The 18,631-nt window shown below is 27.6% G+C and overlaps 2 protein-coding genes and 1 long non-coding RNA gene across 4 annotated transcripts in view; all 3 read right to left on the bottom strand.

The window, feature by feature from the left end:
* Nucleotides 1-2,258: 2,258 nt before the first annotated feature.
* Nucleotides 2,259-11,672, bottom strand: LOC101238140 (serine/arginine-rich splicing factor 10). 2 transcript variants are annotated; one of them, XM_065792947.1, is made up of 5 exons: nucleotides 11,494-11,672; nucleotides 11,217-11,321; nucleotides 6,816-6,919; nucleotides 2,876-2,912; nucleotides 2,259-2,765 (listed from the first exon to the last, which is right to left on the bottom strand). In XM_065792947.1, exons 1-5 carry the CDS (start codon nucleotides 11,556-11,558, stop codon nucleotides 2,528-2,530), a joined length of 549 nt encoding a protein of 182 aa, XP_065649019.1. In that variant the 5' UTR covers nucleotides 11,559-11,672; the 3' UTR covers nucleotides 2,259-2,527. The 2 variants fall into 2 exon arrangements, with proteins under 2 accessions (XP_065649019.1, XP_065649020.1); XM_065792948.1 differs by having other exon boundaries at nucleotides 2,897-2,912.
* LOC136078097 (uncharacterized) lies at nucleotides 8,339-9,905 on the bottom strand. The gene is made up of 2 exons (XR_010637513.1): nucleotides 9,724-9,905; nucleotides 8,339-8,541 (listed from the first exon to the last, which is right to left on the bottom strand). It is a non-coding gene; the product is annotated as an uncharacterized LOC136078097 (long non-coding RNA).
* Nucleotides 11,673-17,661: 5,989 nt separating the features above from the next.
* LOC101238484 (tyrosine-protein phosphatase non-receptor type 13) overlaps nucleotides 17,662-18,631 on the bottom strand; it is a 176,954-nt gene continuing 175,984 nt past the window's right edge. Inside the window, exon 42 of the mRNA XM_065792946.1 lies at nucleotides 17,662-17,957. Coding sequence (XP_065649018.1) covers nucleotides 17,889-17,957 — 69 coding nt within the window. The 3' untranslated portion in view covers nucleotides 17,662-17,888. The remainder of the gene's footprint in view (nucleotides 17,958-18,631) is intronic.

Raw genomic sequence — 18,631 nt, 5'->3', positions numbered from 1 at the left:
GCTGTTATCAATAATCCTGATGACAACCGTTTAAATTTGATACTACAATTTGTTGATATGGCACTTAAAATTGCAGGTCCCAAAGGTAAACAATTAAAGGTATTAAACAATTTTCTGAAGATACTGCATCAAACTTGTTACTATTGGATTTATGTAGATATTTACTTAACACTACACAAAACTATGTACTTCTTGGTCAATTTACATCAGATCACCTGGAAAAAGAATATAGTATACTTCGGCAAGGTTCTGCGGGTACATATTTTCTTAGTGTTCAACAAGTTATTGAAAAATTAATTATCAAACATGCATCTTTACTTTTGAAATTAAATGTAGATATTGACAATTTTGATGTCGTCTGGTCATCAATATACATTATGCCAATACAAATTGTCTGAAGACTGCTGCTGCGAAAATTTTGATAACTTTCAAGATATGGAATCTTCTATTGCTGATGATATCAAAATGTCACTTGTTTACATTGCTGGTTATGTTACACAGAATGATAAAGAACGAACTGGTTGTGAACTTTTAGATCAAACAACGTTCTATTATCAGAAATATGGTCAGTTTTCTAAATTTTTTGATCGTGTCCACCACGAAAATTCCAACTGATAATTCGTGTCAATGGACATTTTTTTGTTTTGTAATTTTTCAAATAATTAAAGATCATGTTTGCAGAAAATCTTTAAGTAGTATTTTTATGATTATATCAGACTATTATTTATTGGATATGGAAGAACGTTATTGTGTAATATTGAGCAACATATAAAAAAAAAAATTTATGTACTACTGTCACTCCAAGATCTGGCAAAGAACCTGCACTAAAAGTATTAAAAATCTCTTAGAAGTCTACTTAGTTGTCTACTATTTATAAGTATACTACTATTTATATAGTATACTATTTTATAAAAGATTTATAAAAGTTTCATATAGTTTTTTTTTATCAGATTTTGTTAACAATTTTAATCAAAATTTATGTAATATTTTTTGTTTGGTTTAATAACATTTCTACTCAATATATGAAAATATCAATATTATATTTTAGATGTTTAAGCCAAAACTAAAGGTGAAAGTATATAACTATGTAAATGTGTGAAATTTTGAATTAGAAAAAATTTCTTTGCGTTTTATTTACATTGTTTATTACATTGTTGAGCCAAAATTTATATTTTTGACTAGGGTTAAAAATTTCCGGGAAATTTTGCTCAAAATTTTCGGAAATTTTCAAAAAATTTTTTATAGCAATAAACTCCATAGTTGTTATATAGTTTTATAAAATTAATTTCTCTGTTTCAAAAATATGTATTTAGGTATTCTTTAAATATTTCAACTAAAAATATAAAATAATAAACACCCACAAGCAAAAATGCACATCTTTTAGTCAAAATTTTATAACCAAGTATAAGAATGGCACATTTTTAAAAAAAATGTAAAATATTTGTGAAAAGTAGAAAGAAAAAAGTAAAAGTTTTTTAGCTTAATAAATTTTATTGTGTATTATTTTTGTAGAGAGTTTTAAAGAAACGATTTTTATGCGTACATATTGCATACAAAGACAAATTTGAGGGAGGGTTTGTTGGGGAAGGGGATGTTTTACCCTTTTAAAGAAGGCGATTTTTAAGTTATAACCGATTTTTTGACGAATTTAGTTGGCTAGTTGGGTATCTGACACAATTCAGTGAATTTTAGTTTTTAAAAACCTCTTTTATTTTTAAAAAACGGTACTTTTTATGGATTCTCTACCCCCTCCCTCATTTTTTAATATATTGATTTATTAAGTCAAAATTCTCCTTGCAAGGTTGAGGCGAGTGAGACTTTTTTTTATTTTTGATGCCCCACGATGTCCTTACGGTCTTAAGAGAGAAAACTTTCGATCTTTGTGTTTTGTTTTGTATAATGAAAAAGTTTACGTTACGTAATTTATGGACGATCACTTTGACATCTTCTACCCATTAAAAATGACGGTAAAAATAAAAAATGGCCGGAAAATAATATTTAGCTATTTTGTAATAAACGCTTTTTTATGAGCCGTAAGTAAGAAACATTGCTCTTTTTTAAATTTATTATAGGTTGTTTTTAATAGAGATCGACTCTTCCGTTTTAAGAAAACCATAAATATTAATTTACTTTAAAAAATACTTATACCACATTTAAATGGCGGAGGAGCCTAGCTAATAAGTTCTGCCGCGAACGGTTTCAATTATATTTTTTGATCGATAAATAGGTGTAGAAGAAAATTATAAAAACACTATCTCTACCTGTTAGATTATTTTATATAACTGTTTAATATTAACGTTGTCACATTACTAAATCTTGATTAATTCAAATTAGTTCCCATTGGGTGTTTAGTATTGCTAAACCAATACGGTGTTAATGTAATAAAAACTGAAAAGTTCGTTCATTTTGACTTGGATGATATAAAATCATTACAACAGTCTGATATTCTTTGAAGCTTTAACATGATAAACTAAATAACTCAATGAAGTGAATATCAGCCAATAAAATGCAGTACACGAAAATTAGTTTAACGTGGAGAACGCGAATAAGATTTGGATTTAGATCTAGAGCGACTTTTGCTTCTAGTTCGACTTCTTTTGCTTTCTCGTATAGGTGACTTGCTAAAAGACCTGCGTCGGGGGCTGCGACTTCTGGAACGTTTTGCTTTTGAACGCCGTTCAGGAGATCGTGATCTGGATGGCGATCTTCTATGACGCCTTTTCGGACTACGTGAGCGCGATCTGCTTCGCGAATAACTCTTTCTCCTAGTTATTATAAAAATAAAAACAGCCTTTTACTTAAAACTTCATTATTTAAAAAATACTTCATAACTAAGTTAAACAAAAACGGAAACAAAACATTTGAAGAAAATTGCCTGTACGGGCCTTCCTTGTACCTCATTTGATGTGGAGCTAAAAATATAAAGTGGTTTAATCTTTTTTTAATATTTTACTAATATATAATTTTTACCAGCACACATAAGACATCATATCATAATCATATACATTATGTTAACCAGGGTCGTCATTTTTTTACTTAAATTATTTTTGTCACACGTGATATGCTTTTTACTCTGTACCAATAACTGAATAATTTTCTCTTTTTTCGGTTCATATCACCGATGTAAAAAGAATTAGATATTCGTGATTTTATTAAGAACATTCTGCGTGCATATTAATGCAAAAACAGACTTATCACGTCACGCACATAATGAGTCGCTAGAATCTATTAGTCTCAGAAGTTATTTCAGAGTTACAAAAATCGATACCTGATGCTAGACACTTAGTTATATTGAATAAATTTTTACAATCTAGACAGAATTCAAAAAAATGTTATATATTTTCAGCAGATAACATTTAAACGATTCAAAATGTTATAGCAGGATTTCATAACATTACCATGCACAAATAAAATGAATATCACAATTTATTGCTGAGCATAAAAGCTTTCATTGAATCTTTGCTTACTGAAATTAAAAATAAAATGCCAAAATGTGGTATAGAGGATTTTTACAACAGAATGCACATTTTCTACTTCTACATTACTTCACATTTCCTACACCCATATTATAGAGGAGCTGTTTCAAAAATTTTTTAAGTAAGTTTAATTATAAATTTCATAAAAAATATTACAATATGCTATTTTTTTAGTGTTTTAAATCATTAGTGTTTTAAGGCAAATATTGGCCATCTGCAACCCTTAACCTAGAAAAGTTATTTCAGTAGCAAGCACAGAAAACTTTTATTTCATGGAGCCAATCGATTTTTTTTTGTTGCTACTATGTCATAAAAAATATGCTGACTAAGCGAAATAAAGTTCTAGAGTATTCTGTTGAAATGTTTTAAAAATTGCATTATTCAAGATTTGTTAAGTTTTGAGATTTCAAACATAAATTGTTTTAAGAATATACTATCAAACGAACTATTACTTTAATACTATGGCTTGTTCTCGGAGCCACATCTGCTAAGCCATAAATCTTTTAAACTATTATTACTTGTTTACAAAAATAAATGTTTTAAATATATATTTTTTAAATTGTCAAAAGTTTGAAAGTTGATTATATATTATAGATTTTATTAGTATATTCTTATTTTTTTATTTAAAAAGTATTTTTATGTAAATGTAATTTTATGAATCATATTTTTATTCTAATGTAATCTTTTAAAGCAATTTTTACGATTTATTTGTAAACAAAAAGACTTTCAACAAAAATTGTGTTTTCGATGAAATTATTAATCATCAAAGTTAATAAAACTAATTATGAAATAAACATACAAGAAGTTTCTGGTTACTATACACAAACATGCGTACAAAGTAACTTGCAGATGAACAAGCACTGCGCCTGAGGAATACAGGAAGACAGAACACATATATATATATATATATATATATATATATATATATATATATATATATATATATATATATATATATATATATATATATTTAAATTAAGTTATTAAATATAAAAAGTATAAAGTTTTGTTAAATTTGATAATTATAAATACTTTATTTAGATATTAAAATAATTACTTTTTAATTTTTATAATAATCAATTTTTTTTTTATTTATAAAATAATTTAGCTTAAATAAAACTAAAACTAGCATTAGCTTTATTAGAATCTTGTTAGACTTTTCAGGGCCGGGGGCCATTTTTATGTGTCAAAGCATAAAAATGGTCTCAAAAATAAAAAGGTCTTGATTATTTCCGGGCCCCTAACTATGCGGGACCTGGGGCTATAGCCTCTAACCCCAACTCTCCTTAATCCAGCACTGGAAATAACGCACAAGTATATAAATAAAAATTATATTATACTCTTTAAAAAATAAAAAAACATTTGTTTTCTTATTAAGCAATCATAAGATGTTACTTTTAAAAAGAGCGATGTTTTGAAAATATTTGTTCTTAACGTAATTTATTTTGCTATTAATTTTTTCGTGTTAAAAGTTATTTTCTTTTCCTAGTTTTTTTTAAAATCGTCTTTGATCGGTCCAATTAATCTTTTTTGAAATGTTCTCAAAACAACCATAAATCTGGCCAGTTTTTCGCGACTAAATATTATTTCCGTGGTCAGTAATCAAGCCTGATATTTCTATTTTTAGGTACTGTACTAAATAATAATGATAATTAAAAAATAATAATGGAATAGCAGCTTTAATTCAAAATGAAGGTCAAAAATAATAAAAAAACGATTTTCCGTAGTTTTAAACCATATTTAAACAGGCTGAAATGTTTACTACACCATTTTTAATATTTTTATTTCTAAACTAGCCAATAAACTATCAATAATCAGGTGAAACACCCATCAAAAAGTACAGATCTATTTTTCATGTTTAAAAATGCACTATTTGGTCAATATTCCTAAAAAATTTCTCAGACTTTAAAGTCCAATATCCAGACAGCCTATCAATATTTCAAAATTTTTTCAGGAAATTTACTTTCTAGTATGAATACATCAACATACTAGAAATATGACAAATTTGAAGAGGGGCACTATTGGGTGCTGCCTGTTTCTTTCAAAAAGTTGCTTATAAGCAAAAACATAAATTAACAAAATAATTTTTAAGTTGTTTTATTAAAATAAGTTTAATTGTAAAGTAGCCATATTAACCACTAAAATCATACTTTAAAACTTATAAATATCTTTCTTATTTAAATTTAATAAAGATTTTAAATCATACATGGACTATCACTCTGCACAGACAGAAATAAACCATTTACATCACAGTGAGGTAACTGTCATCTCAACAAACACAAAATTAAACAAATTATATGTCCACAAGGGGGACACTAAGTCACATCTATTTTTCTCCAGGTTATTAAAAAATATTTTTTTAGATTTATTAATAATTCTCTATTTTGAATCCATTTATAACATGCTTACAAATTTAAAAAGATAAATGATTTGGACAAAATTTATAGTAAAAATAACAATAAAATTGACATAAAACGTCATACAACTTTTGCATTTTGTAAAATTTGACAGGAATTTGTTTTCATTCATTGATTGTCATCTCAAAATAGAAAAACTATAATTTTAAACACAAAATACACAACAATTTTCTAAAATTGGTTTATAAGTGAATTATATATTTATCTCAACAACATTTAAAAAAAGTTTGGTGGAGTCGATTTTGAATATTTTTGGTCTTTTGAAGTTTCAATCGCATTTTTCTTAAAATCATATTTTGGTGACATAGAACAAGATAATACTGGACGGATGACACATTTAAAAATATAATTTAAAAAAACTTTAGCTAAAAGAAGTTGCTTTTAGTGTGTTTTAAACTTGAAACAAACGAGCTTTTTGATAAGTTAAAAATCTTAAATTTTGACGGAAATAAAAGTTACTTAAATAACAATGTTAAAAATTTTAAAAACAAATGTTAAAATTATTTATCATAACTCAAAGGTTTTTCACATTGATATAAAGTTTTATATCACATTGATATAAAACTTTACAAAAGAAATCATTTAAAGTGCATTAGTTTTCTAAAAGTATAATTGTTACCATCATTTGGCACTTAAATTTATTAATTTCACGTGCATCTTTATTTTTGGATATTTTAAGTAAACTATTCTGCATGGATTATTTTGAACAAATTATCACTTCCATATTTCCTATAGTGAATAGCCAGTATCCACTCTAGCATTAAAACTTCCCATATGAAATACCTGTATTCCAACCCCTGCTATTATACCATAAAGAATAACTGTTACTACCACATGCTACCATAAAGAATAATGCAAGTAATGCATTAAGTAGTAATGTGTTAAACTATTATATCATAAAAAATGATTAATGCAAAAATACTTTTTCGTCCTCCTCGAGCATTTTTGCAAAAGATTTGTCGACCAAATAATGTTGTTCCATCTAAACCATCAACAGCATCTTCTGCATCATCTTCATAATCAAACATGCCATTTAAAGTTAAGAAATGTTTTATTAATTTTAAAATTTAAATATAACAAATATATAATATATAAACACACACTCTAACTTGGTTGTCAGAGAGTTTTACCATGAAAAATTGCTTTAAATCAGAAACTTTTTTAAAAAAATTCAAAACATTTAATCAAAAAACTGTCAGCCACAACCAAAACCTTAAATGTATACACTCACTACATGCACTTATGCACATATCCCTAAATCAGTCATAGAATGATAAAACTCTTTAAATAGAAATATAATTTTTTCACCCATATATATATATACACAAAACTTATTTTTCCGCACAGCGGTTTGCCAATGCTCATGTTTCAGAGTTAAAAAATTAGGGTCAACAACGCATACACCAATGACAGTGTTTAAGGTCTACTGAAAATAGCTTCCTGTGGGGTCATCAATATACTCACTGAGGGTTTGCAGATAGTATCTACACATATATTCAGATGGATAACTATCAATTTCTATGGGGTCTTGTTTACAAAATGAGTAATACAACTTTTTTAAACATAAATAAAATCATAGCAAATTTAATTTTAAATTTAAACAAATGCATAGAATATTAAATAAGCATATTAATAAGTATGGAATAATTTGGTAGTTTATTGTTATATAGCTATAGTTTTTTAAAACCATATGAAAAATTTTATTAAAAGTGACTTAGCTTAGCAAAGCTACTTAAAGTTTAAAGTTTTGTAATAATCTTACAGCTTTATACTTTAGACTGTTTTTTAAAATTTATATAAATGCAAATGTGTATGGAGAGAGAGAAAATGTTCATCTCAGTATACTAAAAAAATAAAAATAAAAATTAAGAAAAAAACTATGGATTAACATTATTTAAAGAAATGCTTTTGGTCACTCTTAAACTTAAATTTACTATGCAAATCTGTTATGCTAGTTGTTAATGAATTTAAATGACATTTTAGAAACTTATTAAACTTGATTTTTAAGCCATTTACATATTATATTTAATTATTCCTAGATAATTATTTTTATTACTTAAGACCACAATACACTGGAGTTTAAAAATAAATAATGGTGTTATTTTTGTATACTTGAGTTTAAGAAATTTAACGATTAACAAACAAAATACAATAAAAATCTGCAAAAACCTAAAATAAAAAAAAAATAAAATATTGTTAACATTGAATAATTAAGTGAAGACATAAGCGTATTCCTAGTGTTTTCACCTAATTATTCACTTCATACAAGAGACCTCCTAAACTTAAAAAGTGCGCCTAACTTTATTGTTTAATGAAAATCAAACAGTATTGTCAAAAACAAAAAAATTTAAGAAAGTTAAAAAGCTGTTTCCATAAACGCTTTATTTGACCTATCATTAAATTTTCTATTCTTTAAAAAAGTTTAGAAAATAACAGTTACCTACGTTTTCTTTCACTATATTTCTTTCATTTTTAAACTCCCCCTTTAAAGTTTTAACTCTTCCCACTTTTCTTTACATCTTTTTCAGTTAAACCATCAATTAATGTTCTTTACTTTTCACCTGTACTTTAATATTTTTCTTTTTCTGAAAATTTCACCTTCATACAACTTTTTAAATATCTTTTTCTTTGACTTTATCCAATTAATTCTAAAAAGTTGGAATAAAAATTTTCTTTTGACTTACTTAACATAACTAAATAATAAAATAAACATGTTAAAACTAGTTAACTTTTTTCGCTATCCTGGCTACTTCCCTTAATTTGAGCATACAATTTTATCCCATCCCAGCCATTGTCAAATAATTAAAAAAGTTGTAATAAAAATTTTCTGTTCAAAAATTTAACTAAGAAAAATTTAAAATTCTGCAAAAACTAATTAAAATACGATCAAATAAATGACACAAAGAAATATTGAACAAAATAATAAAATCAAGATTAGGTTGATATTATAACACTTACAAATAACAATAATATCAACTTCATCTTTTAAAATCTGTCATATTTCCATAAAACAAATTGATTTTTTTTCTTTAACATTATTTATAATATTTTCCAAATACTTTTTTATTTAGCTTAAATATTTTAATAATATTTTATAGCTTAAATTTTACTAAACTTGTTATATATTTTATTTGTTGATTTCTTACATGACATTTGTAAAAAGTTTTTATTTTTATTTGATAAACTTTTCTTGTATAAATAGTAATGATGATGTCATTTCTAAATTATTTAGCTTTTATTATTTATACTTCCCCTACCCAACATAGGAAACAAAACTTGGATAATTCGGGGTTGCTGGGTAAAAAAAAGAGGTGAAATTTAATTGCTTAAAACCACATTCCAGTAGATACTACCTGAAATTTTTTTCTACTTACTAAATAGACTTTTATTTTAAAATCTTATAAATTGGTACTTAAAAAAACACTATTTAATAATCTTTATACCTTACTACCTTTTCTTAAAGCTTTATACTACCTTTTCTTAAATATTAAAATTATTTTACAAAAGTGGATAACAAAAACACAAGGACTCATGAAACAAATAAATTTTTTTTTTTTAAATTTTACTTTTATAAATAAAAAATAATATTTACATTCGCTGAAAAAAAAAGTTTGTATTCTCACATTTTAAAGATAGAATCACTAAAATTCATTTTCTTAAACATTTCTAATTAAGAATAAAATAGCTAAATGATTGCTAGTTTTTTTTTTTTAATAACAAGCATAACTTGTTTACGCTGTAAAATTTAAAAAAAAAACAACAGATTTAACTATACCCTTAATTCTTTTTACACTAATTTACTGAACTTTTTTAAATAATCAAGCATGTACCTGAGTAACTTTCACTTTTATTAAATAACTTCAGGAGGTAACCTTCACTGCGTTACAAGTTAACTTTAATTAATTAATTTGACTGGATCTTTACTTTGCTTTATTTTTCTCACTGTAAAAGATGGAAAACTATTAAATAACTACAAATTTAAACAATGCTTTGCTTCATACTTAACTGTTTTAGTGACATTTTGAAATTTTATTGTTCAAATTAGAGAGTAGTTTTTATTGGACTTGGAAATTTTTTAAAACAATTAAAATGTAAAATCACAAGAAAATAAAATGTTTTTGTTGAAATTAACTTTAAATAAAACCATTCATTTTGTCTGCCATTCTTATTTTAAATTTTAATGTTAAAATTTCAAAAGTTGCTTGTTATACATGATTAATGATAAGGTAGAAACTTAAAAACTGTTTTAGAAAAACTTAATAAAAAAGCTATTTAGTTTTAAAAGAAATATAGCTCACTAGATGAAAATAATTTTTGCTTTCTCCTCTCCTAGCGATTCCAGAATGCAACAAAAAACTTTTGTTTTTTGACAAAAAACAACATAATTTTATGAACTTTACTCTCTTATATCTTTTTTTATAATAAAGTTAGAATCTTGAGGTTTTTTGCATCAATTAATTTGACTCAACTTCTTTCCAACTATATATATAAAGTACTAAGTTTAAAATGGCTTCTTTTATATATTATTCAAATCTTAAGACTACTATTGATAAAAAAAACATGCTGCAGGACACATTTTTTCGAAAGTAGTTTTCAAAGTAAAGATTTTTTAAGTACCAAAACACATCTAATTTGTATGAAACTTTCTATATATTAAAAAAGGGACGTGGAACAAAATGTGGACTCTTTTTAATATTCCTACATAATTTTTAAGTTCTCAGAGTTTAAAAACTTCAAAGTTAATTTATATAGAAAAAAAAGTTTTTTGAAAGAGTCCATGCGGAAATGGCAATTATATTTCCTCAGTTTAAAACAAGTATTTATTTATGTTCTCTTGAAGAAATGGTACTTAAGAATTTTGTTTAGAAATTACATATTTAGTGTTTTTATTCTTTTCTGTATTGTTTGTTTAATTTTTACACTTGATTTTTGATGTTTTTATATTTTATTTTGGTGCCATTTCATGCTAAATTTTACATACTTAAGGACAACCCATTTAGTCAAAAAATCATGAGTTTTTCCACAAAAAATACAACAACTTTGGATCCAATTAACTAACAATTAACAATTAAAGTTGCAAGACCTCTCATTTTTTAAGTTTTTTTAAGCTCTATACAACTATGTTAATCATATATAAATATATTGACAGAGAAAAATCCTTTGGAATGGCTACCACTCTCTCTAGATATATATACACACAGATATATATACTAACACGCACACACATGCACTCATACACACATATATAAACACATGCACACACTGATAATTTAATTGTGTGCACGTATTTATAAACATATATAAACTGTGGGTGAAAAGATATTGAATATACGCAAATCCTCGAGATTCTCTAGTATAGTAGTCAAGAGGAACATAAACATCACTAATGTCACCATATTTTTCAAATACACGACGTAAATCTTCAGGTCTAAAATATATAATTACTTTATATTTTTCAAAAAATATTTTAATGTTAGTTTTTATAAATCTATTAATCAGCAACCAAAGTTTGTGAATTTGCATCTACTTATATTACTAAATATTTCAGCAATTGTAATACTATTGCACGTATTTATCATTAAAAAAATTGTAATCAATACCTAACATCATGGTGCACATTCCTTACAAACACTGATGTAGGAGTTCTACCACCTCTTCGAGACATGATGACCAAGGTTACAAATAAATGTCTGATTTGTACGCACGTCGACGTACTGACGAAATTTTATTAAACTAGTGCAGTCTGGTTAACTGTTTTCCAGAACTAACGCGTTAAATTTAGAGTGCGCTCTTCACCAGTGCCAAACGATTAACGGAATTATCGCAATAGCTTGAGCGCTTATTTAAAAAAACCAAACATTTTGAGCAGGCACAGACGTCCGTAAAACGTTCTTACGACATCCAATGAAAGTCTCGTGTCAGATAGTTAGACCTACAAAAATCTCGACATACTAAGTTGTTCTTTTCAGGTATCTACTGAGGCCTAAATTGTTTTCAACCGATTATAGTCTTTTTTATTTTCAACCGATTTATGACGTTTTCGTTTTCGACCGATTTGAGATAAATTAATTTTCAACCGATGATCTGGTCTGTGTTTTTAATGCTGTTTTTTTTTTCCATGAATTTTTTTTTTTAAATTAACAATCAATAAGTTTTCCAAGCATTCCTTGAACCTTATACCTCCCGACTCTGAAGACAGCACTTCAACCACTGCACCAAGGCTGATCAAGTTCGGCTCGTATTTAAATCAATAACAAAATATACAAAATACATACCGGAAAGGCGAAGTTTTCATACTGAAAATACAGTAGGTTAAATATTCAGTAGGTTGAAAATTCAGTAGGTCAAAAATACAGTAGTTCAACGATTTAGTAGGTCGGAAAATTAGTAGTACATGTTTTAAGTAGGTGTAAATATAAAAATCAAAAACTGTCGGTTGAAAATCAAAAACGTCATAATCTACGATTTACGAAATTTCAAAATTAGATTGAGTTACAGGCTACCGAAAGCCTCACGTCAGTAGAACGCCCATAAGTCGTCTAGCGGACGTTCTATGTCCGCTAGGTTTACTTTTTATAAAAATTATAACTTAATTTTATCAAGTCTATTCATAGCTAAAATTTATACATAATTAAAACATATAAGTAAAGAAACTTAAACAATTATAAATGTCAACGCTTTACTTTGTAACTATCTAAACTGATTATAAAAAGTTGTTAAAACAAAGAAATGATTATGCAAAAATATATTACAAAATATTTTCGCCACACTTAACTAAATCTCATAAAACATATCTTATTATGCTAGACCACAAATCCTTATAATCGCTGCCACTTTTTAAAAGTAGGTTCCTTTGCAGATATGTATTTAAGTTAGAGTTAGTTGTTTTATAATGTACCAAAAGCAAATTAACTACAAAAATAATTTCATTTTCAATTTAATTCCTTTATATTGACGTAAAAACTAAATATCTTTTATCAAAAACTTAACAAACCAGAATTCATACACTTAATAATAGGCTTGTGAAGCAGTTTATCACTAAAATCAACTAATTTAATTAATATAACAAATAAAAACAACGTTTGAACTTTGAACTTTCTTTTATAATTGTAAGAATAAATGTGCAAAGCGTAAGTAGAATTTTTTGATGTTTCAAATACGCTGCTGATCAGTAAGTAATTATCATGGTATTGCATTGTGTTACATTATTAAATATTGCATTGTATTACATTATAATACAATATAAATTGTTAAATCACATTGTACAATATAAATTGTTATATCACATTATACAATATAAATTATTATACCATATTAGGGCCATATCTAGTTTGGGCGCTACCGCCAATGATAATTTTCCCAAATACACATATAACTGAAAACGAAATAAAAAAAAAAAGGTCGGTTTAAATATTATAAACAATATTGTTATAAAATTTAATTTAATTACTATATGAAAATAATATTATCCTAATAAATTATTATTAAATTAAGCCTATTAAATTTTTTTGATAGGCAAAAACTTATATTTATAGGGCATTCATAGACCTCGTTTACTGATCTGATGTAAAAATCAATCAATGAATCAATATATTTCTGAAATATTTGGTATTACATTTCAAGGTTGCTTACAAATAGTATAAACTGCTAACATTAAGTAAACACCTAATGACACCTAATGACATGGATTAAAATAGTAATAGTAATAATAATAAAAAATAATATTTAAAATAACACTAATGATAAATAATAATAATAATAATAATAATAACAATAATAATAATTACAATAATAGCAATAATAGCAATAATAACAATAATGATAACAATAATAATAGAAGGAAAATTTCATAAATAAAGACAGTAACAGCAGCAAGAAAAAATTTAGTAAATAATAATTGTTGCGGAATGTTTGCTTCGAAATCCATATTGATGTTGGTACAGGTATTTAAATTTTTTTAGAAACTTGTATAGCTCGTTATGCATAGCCTATTCAAAAAGTTTGCTAGAAAAGTCTCGTAAGAAGCCCTTTTTTAAAAAAATGAGCAAGTACACAAATTACTTATCTTCCATCTATCCGGACGGAGATTTGCGACAGCATCGTCTGAACTACTTAAGCACCACTTTTTTTTTGTACAGACATTTTTTTGGTTCAAAAATATTGTATGGCGCAAGACGATAACCAGCAGCATTGATGCAATTTCCAACTGTATAATTTATTTTTTCATTGTTGCCAACCAATTTCAATAGTCGTTTAGCACCGCGTCTGCAAACTATATGTTGCTTTCCTTTTCCTCATCACCAGAGAAACCAATTAAATCAAAACTCTAAAAATGACATGAAGTGATATTGTTAATACCTGCTTTGTAAAATTCTCTTTGCAGTGTGTTGAAATACTTCGCTACTATTTCTCGCGTGCAAAAAGCGGTTCTGAGGGATGAAATATTACCAACGGCTCTGATACTGAACTTATGATTCCACCGGTTGATGAAAAGCTTGAAGCGATTTTTCCCTGGTGTTGGGAAACAGATGAACAGATGAAACAAGATGAAACAGATGAGATTCGTGTTGCAAATAGTAGATAACTAAAGTGATGACGTCATTGTAAGCTCTATCAAATCCCCAATCAAATAAAGAGTTGCTACTGGTATACTGAATGATTGAGCTGCTTTGTTGAAAGTTCGCCACTTTTTATTTTTGCCACTGCAAGCGCGAAAATATAAGTCTGTCTTCGGTGTATGTTTTTTTTTTTGCGTGCAAGTTTTTTCGAGGCATACTTCATATCAAAATAAATGTAATAATAATCAATTTAAAAGTTGAGCGATGAATTTATAAAAATTCATTGGTCAGTTTAGACATGATTATTTAATAAAAGCCCTATTAACCGATCGAAAAGTTGGCGTGTTCAACCCATAGCTCACCGTTTTCGTTTTTATCTCATAATTATTTTTTTACCGGAAATTGCTTTTTTAAATTTTGACTTAAGGTGCCACAAGAAGACCTAATAGTTTTGTCACAGAACACCGCGGAAGGGCATTCAAATAGAAAGTTCACGTCTCCTTCTTTAGCACTGGCGCGAAATATGCTCAGAGCTCGCTACGAACCCGAGATCTCTTGCTTCTAAAGCAAGCGCTCTAAGCAACGCGCCACGGCCGGTTAAATATATTAGTAAATTTAATTTTGAAAAATTAGCCAATTTAATTTTGAAAAGATTAAATTTCCCAAAAAATTATTACGCGACCGAAAATTTGACCATTCATAGAAAATTATTTATTTTCTATCTTATTCAGAAAAAGATTTAATAAATAAATTTTGCAATAATTTGATTTATCAAGTTAATTTTTAAATTGATCAATTGTTATTGATTGTATAGTATTTGCGGCAAACCATTTTAAGCTTCTACAACTCTACACGATAAGAAATTAAATCTAGCATTACTCTTACAGTATGTCTTTGCTAACTTTTGATTATGACCAAGAAAGTTATGTTTTAATTGAGCATTACATATTGAGTCGTTTATCCAATTAATCTCCTCATAACATTTTTATATTTTATAATAAAAAATTAAATCTCCTTGTAATCGATGCTCTTCTAGTGCAATTAATTTTATTTACTGTAATCTTCTTTCATACGGCATTATTTTAAAAGCTGGTACTAGCTTTGTAGCTCTTTTTTGTACTTTTACTAACTTTAAAATGTCTTGTTTCAGATAAGGACACCATGTTTGAACAGCAATGTTTATTTAATATATACAGTATTGGACAAAACATTTGCAACCAACATCGAACAATGCTAAAAAGTGTTCCTAATTTCACATGTCTTAAAAACGAAACGAACTATACTACCACAGCAAACAGTTCAGGAGTCTGGAGTCATAGCATGCCATGACATGAGCAATCAGCTGACAGCACACAGGCAGAATTTCGTTGACAAGTGCCATTTTGCAGCGGACAAAACAAGTGCAACTTTTTTGGTTTGTTTCATTTTCTTAAGTCTGGTCCGTGTCAACGTCACGGAAGTTTTTTAATAATTAAAGAAAGTATCCAGAAGTTTCCAGAAGCATGCAGAAGCTTCCAGAAGAAGCATCTGGAATACAGTCCACATCCAACCAAGACGTTGTGTTCCACAGAGCATTATTGCATCATCACAAGGTAAATGTAACACGGTAAGCCTTAAGAAGCGTGATTATTTATTTTTATTATTTTTATGACTTCAAGTGCAAAAATGGCTCCCGACAGTCTTAGATTGGAACTAAGAAAGAAAATTATTGGCGATTACATAAGTGGAATGTCACAAAAAAGTATTTGTGATGAATATCGCGTGAAAAAATGGACCGTATCAAGACTATGTTCCAAATATCGTTCTACGGGGAAGTTGGCAGCAGATAACAAAGGTGGAAGACCGCGTTCCACCACTTCAAGAGAGGATTCTATGATCGTCACATCCGTCAAGAAGGATCCCTGGATATCATCAGTCGAGATACAAAAGCAATTAGAGCTGCCTGTATCGGACCGAACAATCAGACGACGTGCTGTTGAAGCCGGATTGTTTTCTCAACGCCCTGCAAAGAAAACGCTGATTTCACTAAAAAACCAGAAGAAAAGACTCCTGTTTGCTACATCTCGTATTGACTGGAATGTGCAGAAATGGCGAACTGTCCTGTTCAGTGATGAATCGAAGTTCAACATCATTAGTAGCGATGACATTTGCCGTGTACATCGACCGGCCGGAAAACGCCTCGATTTACGTTACTGCCATAAGACCGTGAAGCATGGTGGAGGCAATGTAATGGTCTGGGGGTGTTTTTCTGCTAACGGTCTAGGTCCAATACATCGAAACGATGGAATAATGGACCGTTTCATGTATAAAAGAATCCTGAAAGATGTTATGTTACCTCATGCTGAATGGAATATGCCAATAAAATAGGTTTTGTTAGCAAGACAACGATCCGAAACACACTTCAAAAGTAGTCAAGCAGTGGTTTCAAGACAACCACCAATCGGTGATGGATTGGCCGCCTCAATCTACGGATCTCAACCCTATCGAGAACCTGTGGGAGATCGTCAACCGCAGAATTAACCGTGAAGGTGTTCGTAATAAGGATCAACTGTTTGAACAAATCCAAAAGGCCTGGGCAGCGATTCCACAAAGTTTCATTGATCACCTGATCGAATCTATGCCTCGAAGATGCAAGGCTGTGATCGACAACAAAAGATTCGCCACGAAATATTGATAGCGAAATACAGCTTGGTCAACATTTTGTCAAGTTGCACTTGTTTTGTCCAGAAGGAAATCAACTTTTTTTAATACTTTTGATTAATTTATTAATTTTCGTGTACAAATAATGAACTTTGTGATAAAACTTGAAGAACTTTGTCTCTAAACAGTTACATAGTTATTTCTCTAAATTGAAAAAATGCAGCACTTTTATATAAAGAAACTAAATTAGCATTATTTGGTTGCACTCGTTTTGTCCGATACTGTAAGTAGGAGCAAAAGAATAAACATTGTCATACTTATTTCATTCTATCATCTATTTCATTATAATATAAATAAATAGATTATACCCGTTTTTACTCTGATTGAAACGTATTTAAATAAACTTAAACATTTTTTTTTCAATTTGATTGTATATTTGGAACACATAACATTCATGGGTTCAAAAATAGCGAGTTCAAAAATAGCAAATTAGTGCTCTCAGAATATCACTATGCAATAAGAAAACCTCCCCCTGGCTATTTTGAAGGACAAGTAAACGAAGAAAAAAGATTTGTTTACTAAATTTATTAAAAAATATAAACTAATTAAATACTTTAATAAATATTTATATAAATATTTTTGATTAATAATTTCTTCACAAATCTTTCAAATTGAAAATCATAAAATAATCGTTAATGTGTAAAAAATTTTTAAATTATTTAAATATATTAAACTTATTAAAATTAATATTTTATTTGATGTATAATATGAAACTTGATCAACGATAAAAAATTTGATCAATTATAATGATGGATCGAGTCAAGAAGTAAATGATGAGTGACCTTGATGCAGAACATGTAATCGTCCTAAAAATAATGCATATATAAGAATGTAATTACTTTTTCCCAAACACGCAGATAACAATGTATAAATTAACACATTTTTTTACACTATCCAGAATTTTTTTATTCAGCATGCTACATAATCGTCTTTTCCAAAATTAAAAATGTTCCATTGGTTTTAGGTAAAATGTAACCTTTTTAGTAAACCATGATTTTATTGGTAATTTATGATGTAACAATTTACTAGGCGTGTTATGACATTGCAAAGATAACATATTTATTTATAAAAATTTAATATAAAACCCGCCTATCCGTGTAAGCCACGGTATCTAATTTATTACTATATTTTGTTGTTTATATACAAAATATCAAAAATACTTGTGGGGCGAGTAAATTATATTTCTTTCGATTAAGTATTAAAAAGTTTTTAGTTTTATTGAGTACATAATATTTTGTCACTAATTAAACCATAAAATTTGATTGCACCTAAATAATAAAATCTAAAAACTTAAAACCTTTGTTTTACTACCTCCTTCAAAAATCTAAACTTTAAGAAGGCTTTTTTTTTTTATAAACCCAACATCGTTTTTGTGCAATATTCAAAGTTTCTTTTCTTTTTCTTTCTTTTTTTTTTTTTTTTAAATATACCACCAACATTTTTAAATTCTGAGTTTCCTTATAAAATCTGGCACATAATG

The sequence above is a fragment of the Hydra vulgaris genome, chromosome 03 (assembly GCF_038396675.1).
Source record: "Hydra vulgaris chromosome 03, alternate assembly HydraT2T_AEP".
NCBI lineage: Eukaryota > Metazoa > Cnidaria > Hydrozoa > Anthoathecata > Hydridae > Hydra > Hydra vulgaris.
The sequence above is the reverse complement of the archived record's forward strand: the minus strand, read 5'-3'. Positions and strand labels throughout refer to the sequence as shown.